The 21225-nt window shown below is 44.0% G+C and overlaps 1 protein-coding gene across 6 annotated transcripts in view; it reads right to left on the bottom strand.

Moving 5' to 3' along the window:
- Nucleotides 1-21225, bottom strand: part of ZNF827 (zinc finger protein 827) — a 179499-nt gene that overhangs the window by 63107 nt on the left and 95167 nt on the right. For all 6 annotated transcript variants that reach the window (XM_030878154.2, XM_060299708.1, XM_030878155.2 and 3 more), the window contains exons 6-8: nucleotides 20125-20364; nucleotides 17636-17693; nucleotides 357-460 (exon numbers count right to left, since the gene is read on the bottom strand). In XM_030878154.2, the coding sequence (XP_030734014.1) occupies nucleotides 357-460; nucleotides 17636-17693; nucleotides 20125-20364 (402 nt within the window). The remainder of the gene's footprint in view (nucleotides 1-356; nucleotides 461-17635; nucleotides 17694-20124; nucleotides 20365-21225) is intronic.

Below are 21225 nucleotides of genomic sequence, written 5' to 3'. Positions count from 1 at the left end.
CAGTCTTGCCACCACCCTCCTACATCTTCCTGGCTGCCTGCCTAAAATACTGACAACGTGGAAAGCAAATTATTTCCAGGTTATACTTCGCTATTTCAAAGGAATTCACTCTGCGAATGAAACATCAGCCGATAAAGAACAATAAGCCCCCCGCAGCGGAGAGCTTTCTTACTGTCTGCTTTTTCTTCTAACAAACTTTTGTGGCTATTTAAATTCTCTCTCTTCTCAAAAGCCTAGCTTCAGATGAGTAACTTCAGCCTATAAACTGAACCAACAGTACCTGAGAATCCACGCATTCCAGAAAAGTAATTTTTAAGCAACCATTAGTAGAAGCAAAATCGACCATGTTTCCATACCTGGAGCTGATATTCTTCCGTGAAGCACAGATTCACTGGGCAGCAGGTCTTTTGAGTTGGAGGTGAATGGTGATTGTCTAAAGGTATCTTCTGAAAAGAAAGGGCTGGGGGTGGGGAAGGAGGAGGCAAGTTTAGTAAATCAAAGTTATTTAGGATACCCAGAGCATCTGGCCCCAAATACATACGTATACACAAACAACATGTGGGTCAACGTATTTTTAAAATGCTGTTTAGAGACTATAAGATTGTGCTTAAAATGGAGAAAGAGAGACTATATTACATCAGACAAGTACCATCTGCACATTCTGCCGATTGGTTGTATACTTAAGGTGAACAGATGAAACAACATCTTTGATACGTTGTTAAACCCACTGTCAGGACAGCTGAGCAGTAAATTTTACTTTTGCACTGTAGGATCTGGGAGGGAGTTGTGCCTGAATGAAGACCAAGCACATGTGTCAGATCAGAAAAGCCTGTTTTGGAGGTCTTTCCAGAGTGGTGACAGGTTTGCCCCAGCTCGCCCACACTGTGTCACCTGACCCCTCAGGGACCAATGGCACCCGTCCGAAGGGCAGATGGCTGGAGTCAGGGTCCGCCGAGCCGATGGAGACAACTCGCTGGTCCCCACGGGAACTGAGTCTGCATCCTACAACTGTCTTGGTTTGGAAGGAGTTAAAGCCAGCTAATGGGGCTGCCAGAAGGGACCCCGGGGAGCACTTTCATTTTTCAAGAAACTGAGGCTTTGACTTGAGTGATTCTAAGCTCCCCTAGTGACTCAGTGAGAACTAGACACCAGACACCCAGGCAGGGTTTTCCCCTTATACCACAGCCATAGTGAACACAAACACTTAGGCTGCTTTTAATCAGCGGATTTTAACCCAGTCATAGCCTCCATCTCCCATGCCTCTAAAGAAAACTATATTGCGATCACGTGTGAGAATACTGGAATACACAACAGAGTCCAACATGGAGCACGGGAAGCCCTATTGCTGTACAACAGAGCAAATTTCACTCGGTGCACAGGTGGTGGAAGGTTCATAGGCGCCAGCAGTGCAGCCCAGAGCTAGCAGGAAGCCACCAGCACGCTGAGGCTGGAGAGACAAAAGGCAGAGGTAAATGGAGCCCAGGGAACTGAGGTCACCTGGTGGAAGCTGGAGGCAAGGTGAGCCTGCCCAGCAGGGAGCTGGGACCACAGAAGTGCAGCCGTAGCAGGAGGGAGACAGGAAGGGCAGGGAGGGAGGGAAATACCCTGCCTCTTTCTTAAGCCCCACCCCCACCACATCAAAGGCTCTGATTGGCTGAACCTTCCCGGAAGTCAGAGACGTACAGCCTGCCGGATCGGCTGCTGCAAAACTGCAGATGGGGGCAGGAACAGATCTGGGGTCACGCAAAACTAGGACTCCCATGACTGGTGCTGCTTTTCTAAACATGCCAAGAGGCTACCGGTTACTGTTATTAAATATTAAAAAGGAAAGATTACGATAAAAATGGAAGACATATCCATCTTTTAAAAATAAAACACACAGGGGCTTCCCTGGTGGCGCAGTGGTTGGGAGTCCGCCTGCCGATGCAGGGCACATGGGTTCGTGCCCCGGTCCGGGGGGATCCCGCGTGCCGCGGAGCGGCTGGGCCCGTGGGCCATGGCCGCTGGGCCTGCGCGTCTGGAGCCTGTGCTCCGCAGCGGGAGAGGCCACAACACTGAGAGGACCGCGTACCGCAAAAAAAAAAAAATAAAACAAAAAAAAATAAAACACACAGTTAACAGTATAGTCTCACATGACTCAGGCTAGATTCGATGCAACTTTGTGTGGCATGCTTTCTGGTTTTTTTTTCGTATTGTTTCTGATAATAAAATTTTAATCATTACCCTTTCCTCAGGCTGTTTTATCTCTTTTTTTTCACACACACACTGTAGTTTATTTTTACAGGAGATAAATAAACTGACACCAAGCATTGTAAATGGATGGCCACAACAGAAGCAACAATGATTGCAATTACCAAACACGAAACACACCCATACTATACATACATTCACCCATACATTCAGTCCAGTCATCCTCCACTGTAACAGCTCCTTTACTTTGCAGTGAAAACTGATTTGTATATTTTTTGCCTCTGAGTCCTTGTGGGTTTTTTTTTTTTTATTCAAACAGAAAGTCACAAAAATTATAATCATCCTCATCAGTTCACTCAGTCCCATGTAATTCATTTTTTTTCTCTTGATCTTTCGTTGGCACCTTTATGAATTCATCAGTTTTCCATCAGAGTTTTGAAAATGTGTGGCATGCTTTTTATTTGTATCTTAAACATAAAACAATTTAAACAGGCTTAAAAAGTGAACTGGCTGTAGGCTAGTCAGTGATGGGGAGTGGGGAGACACGTTGTTTTGTGCCAAACAACTCAAAACCTGCAAGTGATACAGAACTCGTGAAAGGATATGGCAAGGCAGCATGGAGGCTAAGAGAGTGCACTTGAGAGTGGGCAGTTCTAGGTCCAAACTCCAGCTCCACCACTTAACGGCTGTGTGACCTTGCACAAATCGCTTAACTTTTCTGAGCCTTCATTTCTTGTCTATAAAGCGGGACGTTAATAGCATCTATACCCACTCTAGGAGGACTGAGTAAGATGGTTCACGGAACGTGTTTTCACAGTGTCTGGCAACCAGTAAGTGCTCAATCAGCGTAAGCTGTTTTTATCTGTATCTCTGTCTAGCTCAAAAGGGAGCATAAATTAATCAACCTTTCCTCACGAGTCGACAAAAAGGATAGAGTTTCCTTGCAGAAAATGCATGAAGAAAAGGTCACTCTGATATTGAAGGGTCCGTTGACCGCTGGAGAGATTCGGTTAATTTCTAACTCTTCCACAAAGAAAACTGTTTAGAATCAAAGAACTTCTAAGGAGGTAGAGCCCTTGGAGGATTGTTGGTCAGACCCAGACTGTGAGATTTCTCGAATCCCACCTCCTTAGCTCTGAAGCATCTATACAAGGTGACAATGACATCCTCGTGTTTGAGTGGACAGTTCACATGGGAACCACCACCTGCTGGCCCAAGGGCGCAGGGTAAACGTCAGGCAATGGGCCTTCGGTTACCCTGGAATGACGCTAGAATCTGAGAGTTCAGGAAGCTCATGGAACTGTTTGGTCTGAAATGTGGAGATTTCCTTTGGGGACACCCAGATCCCCTAGAGAGGCCCCCTAAGGTACCTAGGAATATCACCCTTCTTGCCACAGAGAAAGGTGTGCACTGCCCTCCTTCCCTCAGTTTCGCAGTAACCATTTAGTGAGTGCTTGGGCATGCTAGGCACTGGGAACATAAGGTCAGCAAAACTGGCTACGGCTGCAAATGTTAAGAGGGCTCAAAGACCTGCGTGGCTACCACAGCTAGACTAACGCTGTGGAAGAGAGGGGAGTGGGGTCGCAGCGTGGGCCTGGCCAGGAGCACCTTTTCCTGCAGAAGCCACAGCTGAGCTGAGACCTGAATGGAGAGCAGGGTTGTCAGGGTTCCCAGTGGCTGGGGGAAGTGTCCCCTGCACAGTGAGAGGACACAGCCAGTCTGCGGAGCTGGATGAGGCTGGAGTGCCGGGCAAGGTGGGCACACCGAGTTCAGGGATCCCGGCTTTGCCCTAACAGTCCTGGAAAGCCCGGCGGTGTGTTCAGTAAGGCGGGGACGCAGTATGATTTCAGTTTCAGGAAGCTCTGCCCGGTGGGTTGGAGAACCCAAGGCAGGTGGCCAGAGCAGCAGTCCATATGGGACATGGTGACTCTGGTGGCCAACACTGCAAAGCGGCAGCGACACAGGCAGATTGAAAAATAGTTTAAGAAATAGGGCAGGTAAAGACCAAAGGTATATTTCCAACCAACCCGAAGGTTTCCAGGTGAACCAGGCAGAGGCGGTCACGCTACGTGCTGGGAAGAGCACCCTAGGTTTTGCTAGCTCTGCATCGTCACATGTTCTCTTCAACAGGTTTTCACGCACATGCGGAGTGAAGCCCTATAACCATCTAGCCGCTCAGAAGAAACGGAGGCAATCGCTGAGGGAAACAACATTGCAAATAATTTTCTACCCTGGAGGCCAGCTTTCTCCTGTATAGAAAAGAAAAGATTTCTCCTGAAGAAGTGGAGAATTAGAAGGGAATCACGCTGGATACTAGAAAAGCACAAAAGGACTGGCAATGTTAGGGGCAAAGAGTCAATGGAGAAACTTTGACAAGTCAAAGCAGCTTTAGACTGGTGTAAGTTCTTATCTATAAAGAGAAGATACTATGTTAACAGAGCATGTCTCAGACCAGACACCCCGCTGCGATGCTCCGCGTTCGGATCCATTCACGCTGGGAAGTGAGAGTGCAGGGGTTTAGCACTGAGTTTGGAGTCAGAAGGATCTGAGTCTGAATTCCATATTGGCCAGTTAATGGTGAAGTGATCTTTGTCAACAACCTCCCTAGCCTGTTTCATCATTGGAAAAAAGCTTTTAAAATACCATCTTTAAAAATAAATAAATAAATAAAATACCATCTTTATAGGGGAGCTGTAAAGGGTTAAATAAGATATTTCATGTTAAAGTTCTTAGTACATCATACATGCTCAATAAAAATGGCAACAAACACGTGTATTGCTGACTAAGTATCTGGCCCTGCTCTAAAGGGCTTTGTGCATATTAACTCCATTGGATCCTCACAAGGACCCTCTACAGGGTGTCGACAATTACTATTATCATCCATATGTTACAGATGAAGAGACTCGGGTACAGAGAAGGTGAGTAGTTGTCCATGCCCGTGGGCTGAGACAGGATTTGAACCCAGGCATGCTGGCATCGCATTTTGCACCCTTGCCCATTAAGCTAAGCTACACTGCCTTTTGCTTGGTCTCTTAACATCTAGGGAACACATGGACAATACAAAGTCATGGATCCTTCTTGGAACTGACAGAACAGAAGGAAGAGACAGTGGAAGAAGGGAGGGAAGTGGGGTGGGAGTACTGTTTCAGTACGCAGGATCCTAGGTCACCAAAGAAAGGCTTTTTCAATTGAGAAATAGAAGATGTGAAGAATGATTTGGTTATCTTTAACTTTCTGCCTGTGTTCTGAGAACAGAAGATGCTGTACTTATAACTTGGAACCAAGCACTGTCATTCTCAGAATGTGGAGACGGTCATCCTTAGGCCCCCTTTCTTTTCCTGTGCCTCACAGGGTCTGTAAAGTGCAGAAGCCCATCTGCTCTCAGAGGACGTCCAGCTCTGTGGTGAACAAACCGGCCCCTCGTTCAGGCCACAGGGACTGTGGGTGATGGGAGAGGGTGGCGGGCACAGAGGGGAGGCCCCGGAGGTACCCGATTCAGGATGAAGCGGGTCTGCACTTTTCAGGGAGGAAAAGAGTCAATGAACTGCAGATTTTACGACGTACTAGACTCTGAAGCGTGTGTGTACCGTCCTTCAACTGCTTAGATAGTCACCAATTCTTCCAGGAAAAAAGGAGCAAGTTTGCGAATGCCGCATGGTTCGTGCTCCCTGACTCAATTTAGTCATTTTAGTGTGAAGAAGCCCCTCCACCAGAAAGAGAGCTTAGGAAGTGGAAAAGGCAAAATCTGTCCAGAAAATGATTTATTTCTAGTCCACAGTTTTCGGTAAAAAGTTGGTAGAGAAGCAGGTTGACTAATAGCTAATGGCGGAAGGGACTGTCACTTATTCTCATTTAACAAAATCACCACCTACCACAGTGGCTCCCCTTTGGTCCTGTACAACGACAGGCCACCTGAAGACTAGCTAACTCGTATAATCGATAAATACTCAGACACAGCATCTGGAAGATGTTGGTGTAGACTTAGAACTGTCAAACACCCCCATTACTTTTCCTGCCTTTTGTTACTTGGAAAAGACAAAATGTTTATTTATTCGAGTTTCTTTTCTGAATAAAAATGAAACGGACAATGAATGCGTATTTTGATTTTTCTCCTGCAGAAAATCTAAGGGTTAAAATATGAAGGGGCACTGGTGTCACAGTGACTGGACAATTCCAGGCATTAGATGGCATGCGCTGTGAGGTCAACAGCTCAGCGCTGCAGAAAGAAAAAATTTACAATAAATAATAAGAGTCCATAAAAGATTATGGCTCTAAATAGGGATACATTTTGCTAACTGCTGACTGTGGCACAAACATTTCCACCTTTAACATCTGAGTGACGACAGGGAGTTCGGCTTCGTGCAAAACAGAAGGCCCAACTACTTACAAACCATCCCCCCCGGGGTGCCACCACTGAAACCTACACGTTATGGGAATTCTTGTTTTGATGGCAATAGCAAAGCAGAACAAGACAAAAAAGGAAAAGAATAAGGTGGATATCGTATGTAAGAGAAAGTTAAGAAAAAACAACTTTATGCTTAGTAGTGGCACTATAATTTAAAAGGAACACCAAAGAAGAAATCATTTTTTTTTCCTTCTAAAAGACAATAACTTTTAGGACTGAACTTGGGGATGGCAAATAGAAAAGAAAGATTAAATAAGACAAAAAGACTTTGCTCTGCAATGAACTTGTCCTCAGACTCTAGAAAGATCTACATATTTCAGAGTAGAATGAAATTCTATTAAATGTAAGCGTTTCGGGCAAGTCATCCTGAAGTGATATTCCGACTTCAATCCGCACAGACAAAATTTTCTTTAATCAGGAAAAAAGATGGTGTTTTTTTTAAGTAAAAGTACTTAATTATTTATTCAGCTATGTATCATATAACATAACAGGGCTTCTGGATTTTTTTCTAAGAGCTGGTTAAATACGTCCAAAAGAATGTTGGTTAATTTTTATTTCATTTCTTTTTATTTTAAGGAAATTTTAAGACCAAATTATCTGACTTAGATATTTCGGAGAAGCTATATATTGCGGAAGGAGAGCCAGAGCCCCCTTCTGAGGTGGGAAAGTTCTGTGGAAGCCAATGTTTTTCCTCTGCAGCCGCTACCTGCCTCCCAGCAGACCCCAGCCCCTGGGCCACCGCACCAGATGGCCATCTGTCCGTCCTGGTAACAGGACTGCCTCAATCTCTACTTAGCCCCAGCTCTCAAGTCAGGACACTGAAATAATTGTTTTCTGTATGGATGTATCAGGTTAATTTTTTTAAGAACTGAAATTCCATACATTTATCAACAACCATTGTACTGACCTCTGAATCACTTAGACCCAGGAGTGACACATTGCATTAACATTTTGAAATAAGCAAGAGGCGTTAGTCAAGAAAACAATCCTCTATGCCGCCAAAAGCCTCAAGCAGAGACAGGCGACAGACTAAATTCTTCCAAGAATAAATCTCACTCTAGTCCCAAGACTTTCTGACTACACGTTATACGAACGTTGCAGATTGAAATGGATACAGGTAACTTCCACGTGGGATCTCCAGGTGTACATCTTGCAACCAAAGGAAATGAGAACAAACTGGAAACATTGTCTTTGAACAAACCTACACCTTGCTAACAATAACAGGTTATAGTTCTTGACACAGAACACAAAGCGTTGCGGTTTCCTTTTTTTTTTTTTAAAGCTTTTCAAACATATCCAGATAGGATTGTTCGAAAATAAGGAACAGGGGAAATATTTGGATTAGTTATAACTATCTTCTCAAAATTTCTTCAAGTACTTTAAGGTCAGAAGAAACTCTCTGAGAAGCTGTACTAGCTTGCATGAAAATATGCTCACAACTGAAAAACAAACACACTTTATTTTTAGATATTCCATTTTTTTAAAAAGATCAAATAACATTATTTCAAGTTAATTTTCATGATTAATGCAATTTTCTTTAGGTGGTGCTTATTTTTTTCTCAAATGTTACTGTCCTTGGGTATTTGCTAATAATTTGTAATAGAATGATGAATGCTCACTCTTTCTTTTGTATATATTTACATATCTGTATGCTCTGAAACATATTTATAAATCATCGTATTTGAAATACATTAACTGCTTAGGTCTACCGATTTTTGTAAAAGGATTTTGAGCTCTCTTTGCAACCCGGGTAAGGTCCTTTTGCTCCAGTATAGCGATCTCTATGTGTCACTGCAGACAGCAGGTGGTCATCCTACCTGCCCGCTTGGGCCCTCATTTCATTTTGGATGACATTGGGTAGCTGCTTCTTCTGAAACGGGCCCAGATATCAACATTTTAGATATAAAAGTCAGTGCCAGTTTCCCTGTTAACTTTCTTGCAGTCAGTTAAAAAGGTGATCTATAATGAAAGAAAACACAGCTTTAGTGGCGCTCATGTATACTGTCCCTCCCGAGGACCCCTACTCTTGAATGATTTTATTTATTTACTTTTTTTTTTTTATTTTTATTTTGCGGTACGCGGGCCTCTCACTCTTGTGGCCTCTCCCGTTGCGGAGCACAGGCTCCGGACGCGCAGGCTCAGCGACCATGGCTCACGGGCCCAGCCGCTCCACGGCATGTGGGATCTTCCCAGACCGGGACACGAACCTACGTCCCCTGCATCGGCAGGCGGACTCTCAACAACTGTGCCACCAGGGAAGCCCTATTTACCTATTTTAATAAAAGAACCCTGGGTGGCAGCTCAGGGGATGTGGCGGTGGAGCAGAGTGCTCGAGATTAAAAACAACTGCGAGTCCCTGACCTGAGGACAACCCTGAGCATCTGAAACAGCAAGTTCCCTATTCAAGCTTAAAAGGGACACAACAGAGAAGCCCTCTCATGACCCCAGGGGGCTAGGCCTGGAAACCCAGTCATCCATCATGTTGGGGACACACATTTTCAAAGAAAGAAGGACTGTAGTGGGTAAAGCTTGAATGAATCGTTATACACTGGCAAGCTTCAGCCGGGGCATTTATCTACAAATTGAGACTTGGCATTGCAGATTCAGTGGGTTTCTAAATGGGGCTTGTGGGCAGATGGAGAACCAAGGTCACTCCATCATTCGGCTGCGCATATAGGCACCAGATTTTCTTTAATGTTTGGAGGTCATAAGAAAGCCAAGATGTGCTTCTCCTCCTCATTGACAAGGCTGTACACTTATCAAACAGAATCTTCTTAGCAATTAAAAACCAATCGAATGTGTTGTTAATTTGTAAGGTATACAATGGTATTGCAGAAAATGTCCTTATTTTTTAGAGATATATATATCAAAGAATGTGGGAGTAAATGTCATGTCAGGGATGTGATCTAAAATATAAGGAAAAAAAGATTGGTGAAATAAGTGTAGCAAACGTTTGTTCAATCTGGGTGGTGGGAATATGGTGGCTTATTGCATTATTCCTTTCACTTTGTTTTAAAATTTTTCGTTAATAAAAAAATCAATATCAACAATCAAATAAAAAGTTCAACCCAGACAAACCACCAGACAGAATAATAAGTGACGATTAAAAAAAATACAAGGGGCTTCCCTGGTGGCGCAGTGATTGAGAGTCCGCCTGCTGATGCAGGGGACACGGGTTCGTGCCCCGGTCTGGGAAGATCCCACATGCCGCGGAGCGGCTGGGCCCGTGAGCCATGGCCGCTGAGCCTGCACGTCCAGAGGCTGTGCTCCGCAACGGGAGAGGCCACAACGGTGAGAGGCCCACGTACCGCAAGAAAACCAAAAAAGAAACCAAAAAAAAAAAAACCCCAAAAAGAACAAATAAAAATGTCTCTTCATGAATAAAATGCTTGATATCACCAGGAATCAATAAATGAAAAGGTTTTAACTATAAGATATACATTTTAACCTCCCAATCGGTAAAAAAAAATTTTTTAATGATAAAGCACAGAGACCTTTAAAATATTCTCTCATTAGCTTCTGGTAAAATTGTAGATTCAACCTTTTTGAAAGTCAGTTAGACAATTCATAGCAAATGCCTGAAACCTGTGAATGCTTTCTTGAGTCAATTTATCCCAGAATTAGCAACAACTTGAAAAACCAAACCAAACCAAACCCTTGATATCCAATAATAGGAGACGTATTAAATAAATGATGACATGCAAATATGAAAAGAATAATATTGGGTTATGTTTACTGACATGGAAAGAAATTCTTAATATATTACTAGGTAAAAGAGAACATTATAAAACTGTATATATAGTAGGATCCAGTTTTGATAGGAAAGGATACATCTATAAATAGATAAAAATTCAGCCAGGATACACATCACCGACTTAGCAGTGGCTGCTTCTAGGTAGCAGGATTGATTATAAGTGGGTATTTTTTCTTCTTTATGTTCTCCTATATTCTCTGAAAATAAAAGTTTGTTTGTTTGTTTGTTTGTTTGCGGTACGCGGGCCTCTCACTGTTGTGGCCTCTCCCGTTGCGGAGCACAGGCTCCGGACGCACAGGCTCAGCGGCCATGGCTCACGGGCCCAGCCGCTCCGCGGCATGTGGGATCTTCCCGGACCGGGGCACGAACCCGTGTCCCCTGCATCGGCAGGCAGATTCTCAACCACTGCGCCACCAGGGAAGCCCTAAAAGTTATTTTTTAAACTTAAAACAAATGATTAAGATTTACTGTTCAGTATCCTTTATTTTTTAAAGAGACTCTTAGTCTTTTAAAGAGTAATCTGAAGGATGATATAATTGAAGGCAGTTGTAAAAGACACAGGCGGGGGCAACTGTATCTAAATTCTGATCCCATTCGTATCAGTCAACTTCAGTTGCAGAAGGCTGAGAGCCACGGAAGAAAAACGCTGTTTAAAATACTGTAGAAGAAAAGTAGAACATTTTAGGGAGAATTCATTTGGGTAATGTTTTTAAATTTTCTTCTCTGAAAAGTACAGATGCCTTCTATTTAGGGCTGTCCTAGAGGCAGGCCAATCCGTACAACCTAACACCACGTTTTCAAGGAACAATTCCTGTTGCTGCGGCTCGAGCATTCATCCACCGCGGAGCCAGGAAACTTCTCAGGACAAGTAGCACAATGCCAGGTCTTGTCGAGGGCGGCTGCGGCCGGGAGGCCAGACCTCGGGGAGCTGGAGCCAGGCGCAGCCGCGGAAGTGAACCTGCACGTCAGGATCCGTGAAATGTCAGCTCGTGGAGGGACCTGGATCTCCCACAGGAATCTGACTTTGTACATAAACAAGGACAATGGGCTTCTGCCGAGGCGAGCAGAGCACAGATGAACTAACTCAGTCTTCTCTGCAGCGATGCGAGACCCTTTGTCCAGTGGAAGTTGAAGGTGACCCCAGTGAAATGTGGATGGGCCCTGGCCTGCTGCATCATCCACCAGGGCTTTCCCTGCTAAACAGAGGTCAACCCTGGAATATTGGAGATATTTCTAGTAACAACCATGGAGACACCCTTGAGAGAAAATCCCAGATTAGAAGAAGCTGGCACCTGAGCCACATGTCACACGTCACCTGTGCATGACCTGTCAAAGGAGGATGTCTACTTACAGAGGCTTACACATTTCTACCTCGTTCCTGACTGTTCTGAGCTGCACAAACAGATGGAACACAGTTGTAAGCCAGCAGAAATAAAGGTGGGAGAACCCAGGGAAATGAAGAAAAGAAAGGCACAGCCCTCTTTAGATCCTTGAAAAGAAGATTTAAACTCTTCACGGTGACACCGTATTAAAGAGTTCCGGAAGCACAGTGTCTCAACTATAACCGTTCAACGTAGAGGTCATGGGTGGGAGGAAAAACGGCAGAGCGTGACACCTACAGGACAATGGCGTATAGAAATAGAGAAAAGTACCGAGGAAAGTTTGGTGTGATAAGAAGGAAGAAACCTCAAATGGCAGCAATGCACAAAGTAGTTTGAGGCTATATGTATTTAAAAAAAAAAAAAAAGATCCACTGTTTAAAGGATGAGTTTTAACTTCTTTGAAAACTCAAAGATAAGTTGAGAAGGATTGACTGCCAGTGAAAAACTCTCCAGTCAACACTTGTGTCAGGGCAGCTACATACAGTGGTGCAGGCTGTGCACTGCACAAACGTACCTTACTGGGTGGGTGGGTGGGGGTGGGTACTTAACATCAGACAACAAAGATTTACATATTTATTATGTCAGTATTCCAGTAGATGGCAGTGTCTTGAGCAAAGGCGCTTTTAAAACTTTTCAATGGCCCACCAACCAGGTTTGACTTCACCAAAAAAGCACTGAATGTCCTAACTGGAGGGATTCCATGAAATTAGTAGCCATTTCCATTTTTTAGAAACAAAATTTTGTGCCTTTAATTTTAACGTTAGAAAATATAAAGGGTAAAGAGACTACAGGGAGAGCTACTCCAAAATCACCAATTTCATTTGCTCTGTTTCCTGTTTATTTTCTTAATTGCTTCCATCTAATCCAGTGTTCTTTATGTGTAATCTTTTACTTCTTAAGGTAATGGAGCATGGTTCTCTTACGCCTTCTAAAAAATGAAAAGGGGAAATTGCACAGATTGAAGCCGCACATCACGCTCGTACAAATTTGTGCAATTTCTATTACCGACTCATAAATATTTAAGGACAGGCACCCAAACAGTCACAACGGAAAATTCTATATTGGACACCTCCAAGTACGTATGTCTTTTAGTAAACTCTGTAAGTGCCATTATCTAAATCACAGAAGAATAGCCCACATTTCAAATTCTGAAAATTGGGCAAATTAAAGGTGGGTCGGCACAGCACGATAGGACTCTACCTTTCTGATTTTCCCACTTCTGCTTTCTGTCTAGTAATGGAGAAAAAAACCAATTCAGGTAAATACTTCCTTGCTTTTGGAATAGAGCAAGCCAGGTGTGAGAAGTTTTTCTTATAGGCCTGCAATCTTATAGCCCCATGGACGCTGAATTATTAATGGGGAAGAGAGAGAACAAATAACCAAGAGAGGGTTCCTGGCAGCCACTGCTTGAAGTTCATGGTGTTACACAACATCGAGCATGTCCAATTCACCTGCCAGGAGCCATCTGATTCTTACTCTAGGGTTCCATTTTCCTATTTCGATCTTATCCAGCATCTGACTGGGTGATGGTCCATGTCAGAAGATGTAGATCTTCTTTTTATTCCATTAAACTTTGGGATCTGGTTATGATAGCATGCCTCATATATTTTCATCTACAAGTGATCATATTAGCTGGTTATCTGCTCCCAGCAGAACCTAGGGTTGCGCTGGGAAAGGAAATCGAAAAATCAAGATTGCATTAGTCTCTTAAGCATTCAGTCCTTCTGTTCTCATGGGACTGGGCGGACCTTCTCCCCATCTCATTTGTCAGGTAGAATGGCATTAAGAATGCCACCGGCTATCTCAAAGGGGACGCACAGACTTCTTTACACTTAGGTTGAATTTTCTAGACTCTAAGGTTAAACAGGCAGACGAACTGCCGTTTAGCATTTACAGTGAAGCTCCATCTGAAGGACTGATTCAATGGAGGTGCTCCTAGGAGGGCACAGACAAGGGTGGAAGGAAGGGAAAGGTCAAGGCATTGGTGAGCAGGACCATGGAACCCAATCATCCCGGCTGCTAAGTAGATTGATTTCTCTGCCTGGCCACATGGGATACCCTGGTGGATGGTTTTCTCCTTTACTTTTGGGAAGATGATCCTAACTGAAGCAGCTGAGTCTAAGCTCTTAGGATAATTTTTTAAAAAGGGGTTCTCAAACCAGTTCTTCCAATGATGTCTAGGATTTGCTTCAAAATAATCTACGGGGAAGAAGAACAAAAGGAAGGGATGGATGAAACATGAACTGATAATTATTTAAACTTGATCATGGGTACATTCTCTATTCTTGTATCTGTTTGAAATTTTCCATTGTAAGAGTTTTTGAAAAATGAGGTCAAGAGCCAATGATCCAGAAACTTGCTAGTTATTAGTTTCAACCCTTAGCTTTACCTAGAACTTCTTTTAAAAAATGGCTAACGGGGCTTCCCTGGTGGTGCAGTGGTTGAGAGTCTGCCTGCCCATGCAGGGGACGCGGGTTCGTGCCCCGGTCCGGGAAGATCCCACATGACGCGGAGCGGCTGGGCCCGTGAGACATGGCAGCTGAGCCTGCGCGTCTGGAGCCTGTGCTCCGCGACGGGAGAGGCCACAGCAGTGAGAGGCCCGCGTACCACAAAAAAAAAAAAAAAAGGCTAACAAGGAATCAACATCATTTTCTCTTTCCATGTCTCGCCATCTTATAATCGAGGAATTAACAAACAGCAGAATGGCCAATGGACAGCTGTGACGAGGGAGGACTGGATGAGGACAGAGGTGCAGTCATCAGCCCTTATGGGATGGGGAGTTACCTGTACGCACATCCATGGGCTTCATGTTGCCTTGGTGCCCGGGCATGGAAACCAGCACCCCCATATCTCATTGGTAAGCATACATTGGAACTGCCAGAGACAGAGTGTTTCACACTTGGGTTGCTACACTTTTTCTTCATTCTTGTGTTTGGCATAAGAGTCAAGATTAATAATGATTAACAACAGTGGGGAAAGTTGTGGGTTGATAAAGGACAGAGAGAGAATTGGAGAGAATCAGTTTCTTTTTTCAGCATTGCACATCTCTTTTCTCCTCTGGTTCCCCTGGATCTCCAGATCCCAGAGGCAGATCTCACTGAGTGGAAGGGCTCAGGCACCCATCAGCATTTGGAAGCGCCTGATCTCAATACTGCGCTGAGGCCGGCATCCAAGGCTGCCCTTCACAAGTCAACTGTCTTAAATGTGCCCAGCAACTCTGAAACATGGACAATTCCGAACTTTGATTCCCATGATGAGCCATCGCTCTGGACAGTCAGCTTCTTCCAGGAAATGAAACGTGGGAGATCTGATAACGAACCAAACATCCCACTAAGGACTTAAAAAATCTGGAGGTATGGGAAGTTGGAGGCGCGATGTAAATCTTTCTGGAAAGTATCACAGATCATACCTTAAAACATAACCCCATTAGCTGACCTTGTGCAGACCTCTTCCAAAAATAAGAGTTTCTTCCGAAACGGGAATCAAAAAAGAAGAGAGTTGGCGTTTTTTCCCTTATTTCTGCTATCGGTTAACTCGGGTTAAAGAGGATGTCCTGGCACAAGGCAGCTTGATTCTATTCCACCCGAAGTAATGAGGTGAGAAGGTAAAAAGAGATCCCTTTGAGGAGAGGCTAATTGGGCAAGTTGCCCACTCAAAGGGAAAATAAAAACACACCAAGGATTTTGTAGAAGAAAAATAAACCAAGAAACCTATAACATGGATTTCTGCACACCACACTGTAGGGGTGGGGAAGCTCATAGGAAGCACCTCTTGTGTCGCATTGGGCAAAAGATCTGATTTGGATCTCTTCTTACGCATAATCTCCCAGCAACAGGAGAATTTAAGGATTGCTTCGTTTTTTGCCAAATGGCTAAAAAAAACCCCTCTCTTCTACCCTGTAATTATGCTTCAGCTCCAGCCAAGGCAACCGAGGCTAGGAGGTATTGTACATTTCACTTGTTTGGGGCTAGTTCAAACCTCCTCTTACCTCGTCCCAGAGAACACCTGAAAAGCATAATAACAGGGTCTCGCAGCATACCTTTCTGCTAGGTAAATATGATCGTGTAATCTTAAAGATCTGGCAGAAAGCCTCCATAGGAGATGGGGCTGGGGTCCTGCCCAGATCCCCTTTACCGCACTGGTGCACTCACCCTGCATCCCCAGGGGTGCCGGCTGCTCGTAGTGAGAACTGCCCTCCCCGTTGGAGCCCCCCCCCCCCACCTGGCAGGCTACACATCCCCTGATGAAGTTAGTGGATAATGAGGGGGCCCCCTTACCTCAAGGCAGGATTTACTCTGTGGTGTAATTCATTCTCCAGAATTCTCTGCGGGAGACAACCACCCCTAGAATCCTTGCTCAGCTCCCTTTCCCTCTCCAGCCCCATCCCATCCCTGCAGGTCCCTCTGAGAGCACGCCCTCCATAACACACCCACACAGGGATCCCTGTCTCGGGCTCTGCTTCTAGGGAACCTGACCTGTGACCCTTCAGGAAGCCTAGGGAAGCAACTTAAAATGGACACCTCTTATTTTTAATCTGCCGTCTTTCGATGTCTACCAATCTGGCCCATTTCATGTGTTTAGACTCACAAACATAAGCATAGATACCAAAAAAAAAAAATAGCCTTAGGATTACATGGAGAAGGCAGGCTGGAATCTATAGTAGCTCACATCTCCTATTTGGGCATCCAACTGAACAAAGTCCCCTCTCCATCCCCCAGACCCATTTCCCAACACAACGCACAGACCAGATGGAAAGACTCATTCCCCATCTGCGTACTTGTACACGGAGGCAAGCCTAACACCATGCTTGGGTTAGAGTCAGGTTCTGTCCCTAACACTATATGAACCCTGTGCGACTCTGTTTTAATTACTGTTTAATATTTGATAGTCCCAAACGCCGATTCACAGAGTTAAAAAGAAGCAAAGACTCGCGTTAACAGTGTTCAAATGAACACCGTTCATGTGCCCGGTGATGGTACGAGGTCGACTCATATCACATCCAAAGGAAAAACACTGTTGATCTTCCGTCGCAAGAATTAAATCACAAAACCAAGCAACGGCTCCCAGGAGGAAGAATCTAAGTTTGCTCAGGAAAGTGAAGTTCCTTGACTTAAAGCCTGCCAAGGGGGAGACTGCCTCTCCCCTGAGCTCCCTTTCCACAGAGGTGGGTCTGCACTCGTTGGCACCTGCCTGCAACAGTTCAGGTCTGGGTGGTTACGAGCCTCAGGATGGGTGGCAGTACTGACCCGTCCTTTTCCTTTCAGGCGGCAGACTGATGGGCAGCCCAGCCTGGCTGACCTTCTCTTAAACTGCCTTTGGCAAATGGAAAGCTTCCTTAACCTACAGTTGTTAGTGATGTCAGCTTTCCTGCAATTTCTGAAAGCATTGTCTTTCTTCTGCTTTTTACATTTTTGCCCTCCTAACAATGCAGTGAGTTAAAAAGCTGGGATGTCCCTGGTGACAAGTTATCAGTCCACAGCTGCAAAGCTACTTAGGAACACAGTTCAACCTCGGTCTACCCACCGACTGAGGCTTTCCTGAGATACAGACCCAGCTCCCAAATACAGCCACCCACTTCAACCCTCCGGTCAGGAAACTTCTGTCAAGAGGATAATATTGTCTACTTCACACAATCATTATAAGGAATAAACAATAATAGCATAAGGAAAACTCTCCAGCAAAGTGATACATTTAGATGTTTAATAACTGTGAATGGCCTTCCCCCTTGGTGTCCTTTGCGTTTTGTGTTGTTTCCACCAACCAAAGTTCAAACACAAAATGATGATAAAGGGGTGACTTTTGAACCCAGTGGGAGAGAACGGTTTGAGGAATGTTGCTCAAACTGTGACGTGGGCCTCAAGGCCCCCAGAGGGAGTCTTCCGAGGGGACTCCACAGTGGCCTACCTGGTGGTCGTCCGGATGGTGTTTTCTTTCGTGTGAGTGTGCTCTTTGCTCACCTTCTCTGTAAAGAGAAAGGATGAAACAGACACCTCTTAGGTTGTTCTGACTCGATTTGTGTGTTTAAGACTGAAGCAGAAACATCCTCCACATTCCTCTTTCTCTGTTGTGGTTTTCTTTTGGTTTCTTTTTTAAACATTCAAACCATTCCTGTCTTACTGGTAAAGACAGGCAACAAAAGCATGTCGATAGCATCCACCAAAATAGTTTATTAAAAACCAATCAAAGGGAAAGAATTACTAACAAAGTACAACTGTGTTGTCTGATTTTCATCAGGCCTCAGTAAGTACATGTCCACACACACACACACACACACACACACACAGAGATGTGCATAAAGATAGTTATTTCTCTTATATTTTTCCCCAGCTGAAAATGTCTGCTTTTCTCTGATTCAGCATGAAAACTGCAGTTGTTGCAACTGTTCCGCTTCTGACTTGGATGACAACCTTTAAGCATTCTGTATTGTCAGGCCCCTTTGTGAGACGGGATATAAAAACAAACGTAAGACCTCTGGGTGCGAGAGTCATCGAGTGCACATTCTGATAAATGTCACAGGGGACAAAAAGTATCATTAGACAAGAGGAGGTAAACTCTGTCTTGAGGTCTGAATCTACCAGCTGTCAGAAATTATTTAATTAGCTTTCAGGAACACAAAAGTTGACCTCTGGTCTTCCCCGTCCAGTTCAAATGTTAGGATTCTGCCCTGACGTTTACAGCTCTGGGTGGCTTCTTTTAAGTCTCCAGGGGAAACCTGGCCACCTCTACAAGGGTTTCAGATTTCAACAGCAGGGCAAGTGAAAAACTCCTAATCTTACGAATTTGGGGGACAATTTTAAACAAAGATATACGCTGTCCCGTGTTTTTTTTAACACTGGTCTGAAGCTGCTGTGTGCATATTTGCGTGGACAATTCCTTTCTGTCCGTTCAACAGTGACAATGAGGGTGAATCTGGATTCACAGGCAGTGTTCTTTCAGAGAGCAGGAAATCGGGGCTAAATGACTTGCTTGAGGTCACCCAGGCAGTCAGTGACAGCGCCAGGGTGAGAACTCTCAGACACAAAGTTTTTAGCTGATAGTAGACCATGATAATGTACTGCTAGAGACAGAGACGTTTTTCAAAGAATCACACTGGCCTCACTCTTGCAGATTTGAACTGCTAAATCATTTTCAAAGTTATATTGTTTTTACAGATGCTTTCAGCCTGTTTTTTTTTTTTTTTTTTTAAAGCAAAGCATCTTGCACGTTTGGAGTTTTTTTGGAACTTGCAAAGATCTATGTGGCCTATTCAGTTTACTGACTTAACTCTTTCCACCTCTCTGAGCTCTGCACAAACACAGTCCTTGTTTGAGAACTCTGAGGCTGCCATTTTCGGCACCGACTGATAACTTTACAGCTATGGGGGCGTGTCATGAGGCCAACGAGAAGGTGAGCTATCACGATGCCTTGCAGATTCTAGCTTCTTTCCTCTTTTCTGGTATTTTTCTTAGGGGAGAAAAGTCAGTACTTAAATAATGAGGCATTTAATGGGTGTTTTAAATCTGTTAGCCATAACAAAACAGAGTTTATCAAATATTAGTAACAAACTCTACGGATGCCTGAATTTCAGTATGTAGGCCAATGCTTGACCAAGGACAAAGTATCTGTATTTCTATATAAGTCTGAATCTTCTATGAGTCTCTTTCATCCATCTCAATCACATTCAAGCAATAACGGCACATTAAATTTGACAAAGAGCCTGCAGCTTGAATGAGGTGATAAAGAGAACAACTTAGGTTCTAGAACCCTCACCTATTCTATCAAGACACTTAGCTGAGCTAGAATAGGTGATTCCTTAGCTTTTTAATAGGTGATCACTTAGCTGATTCCTAAACTTTGACTTCTGAGTATTTGAAGTAGAAAAAGTTGGTTTACAGGAAATGTCCTACTATGTTATAGCTGGAAAAGAGTCCTCACAGTTTCATCTTTTGCCTTCCCCTTTCCTTGATTTTTTTTTTTTGGCAAGCTACCGTAACATCTCATTAATTCCGACCACACTAATTTGGAATTCACGGTAACTCAGTCACTGTTGGAGTAAACTGAAGTTTATCTTTTGCACATTAGGAAAACAAAAAAAAGGCCGTTAATCAGATCAACTGCCTAAACAAAATTAGAGGTGAGACGTTTAGTCCAGGCAACAGGGATCATTTGCACGCAGTTGAATAGGTTCCAGTTTCAAATGATTCTTAACTATTTACTAAAGAAAGTCTGGCAGGAGTCCTACCTGGCAGCCTTTGATGAACTCTTCGTTTGAGAGGTCGTATACACGTTAAAGTAACAAAATGGATTTCTGTCTAAAAAATCCTATAATGCTGGTGTTTTTACTTCGTTAGAGTGGCTTTCCCTCCAATTAGTCCCCATTATTGACTTTTTTTTTTTTCCTCGAGGAAACGTACCTGACAGTTGAAAAAGAAGCTCGGAAGCCATCTTCACAGAGATGTCCTGACTGAAGAGGTTTCTCTCTGGGGGGACTCTGCTTTCTGGCATCTTCTGTAAGGGTTCAGTTTTCTCTCGCCCAATTAAAGTGCTATAGCCAACACTGCGGCTGGGTGATATTGAGGCCTGCGAGTCCTGGATGTCCACCTCCATGGGTTCCTCTTTGATCTTCACCATCTGAGTGTCCTTGTAGCTTTCCGCTGCAAACAGGTGAATGAAGAACAAAAACGCCAGAGTTTCTTAATTCTGAACCAAACCCAGTTTCTAATCACAGAGAGAGCTACGAGGCTTGAGTCAGGGGGCAGTTTAGAAGACAGCGCCGTGGCACACTGGAACACAGTTTGAAAAACTTCTACTTTAATCTATCTGGTTTCCAGAAAAGGAAGGAACCTGAAGCTCAGAGAAATCAGGGGACTTGCCCAAGGCCACACAAATGGCAACAGAACCAGGCCTGCTGCTACAGATCTAGAACCAGGTTTCTTGACCAAAGTCTCCCAGTCACTCCCACACACTCCTTCCTCTCTGCCATGATGCTTCCAGGACTTACAGAGGACACAGCGAATATCTGTCCTTGTTTTATAATGTACTCAATTTCAGTGAATCAGTTAAGAGCCAGCATATTCATACTATGATTTTCTCCCTCTATTTTGAAAGCTCTGATCAATGTTTTTTCTTTCTCTTCTAGGGCACCTAAATTAATAAAGGATAAATAGGGTTGATTCAACTGAGACGTTTACACCTTGCTGGGAGCTAGTAATCCTCAAGACCACCACCTAGGATGTTAATTGAAGCGCAAGGATTAACACTTAGAAAAACAGCGATCTTACAAGTTATAATAACTGTTTAACTTACTGACTGCTCTGGCTTTAGGTGTGGCCATTGAACGTTTGGTCTTTAGTTTGAAACATACGTTTACTTTGCAAGGCTGGAGTGTCTTTATGTTCATACGTTCCTTAGAGCTAATGAAAGAACATCTTGGAAACAAGGTGGGACAATTAGCGCATTAATTTGGGTCACTTTAAAATAAGGCCACACTTTCAAATTGGTAAGCATTTATTAGT

The sequence above is a fragment of the Globicephala melas genome, chromosome 5 (genome assembly GCF_963455315.2).
Source record: "Globicephala melas chromosome 5, mGloMel1.2, whole genome shotgun sequence".
Taxonomy (NCBI): Eukaryota; Metazoa; Chordata; class Mammalia; order Artiodactyla; family Delphinidae; genus Globicephala; species Globicephala melas.
This window is presented reverse-complemented; position numbering and strand designations above follow the sequence as displayed.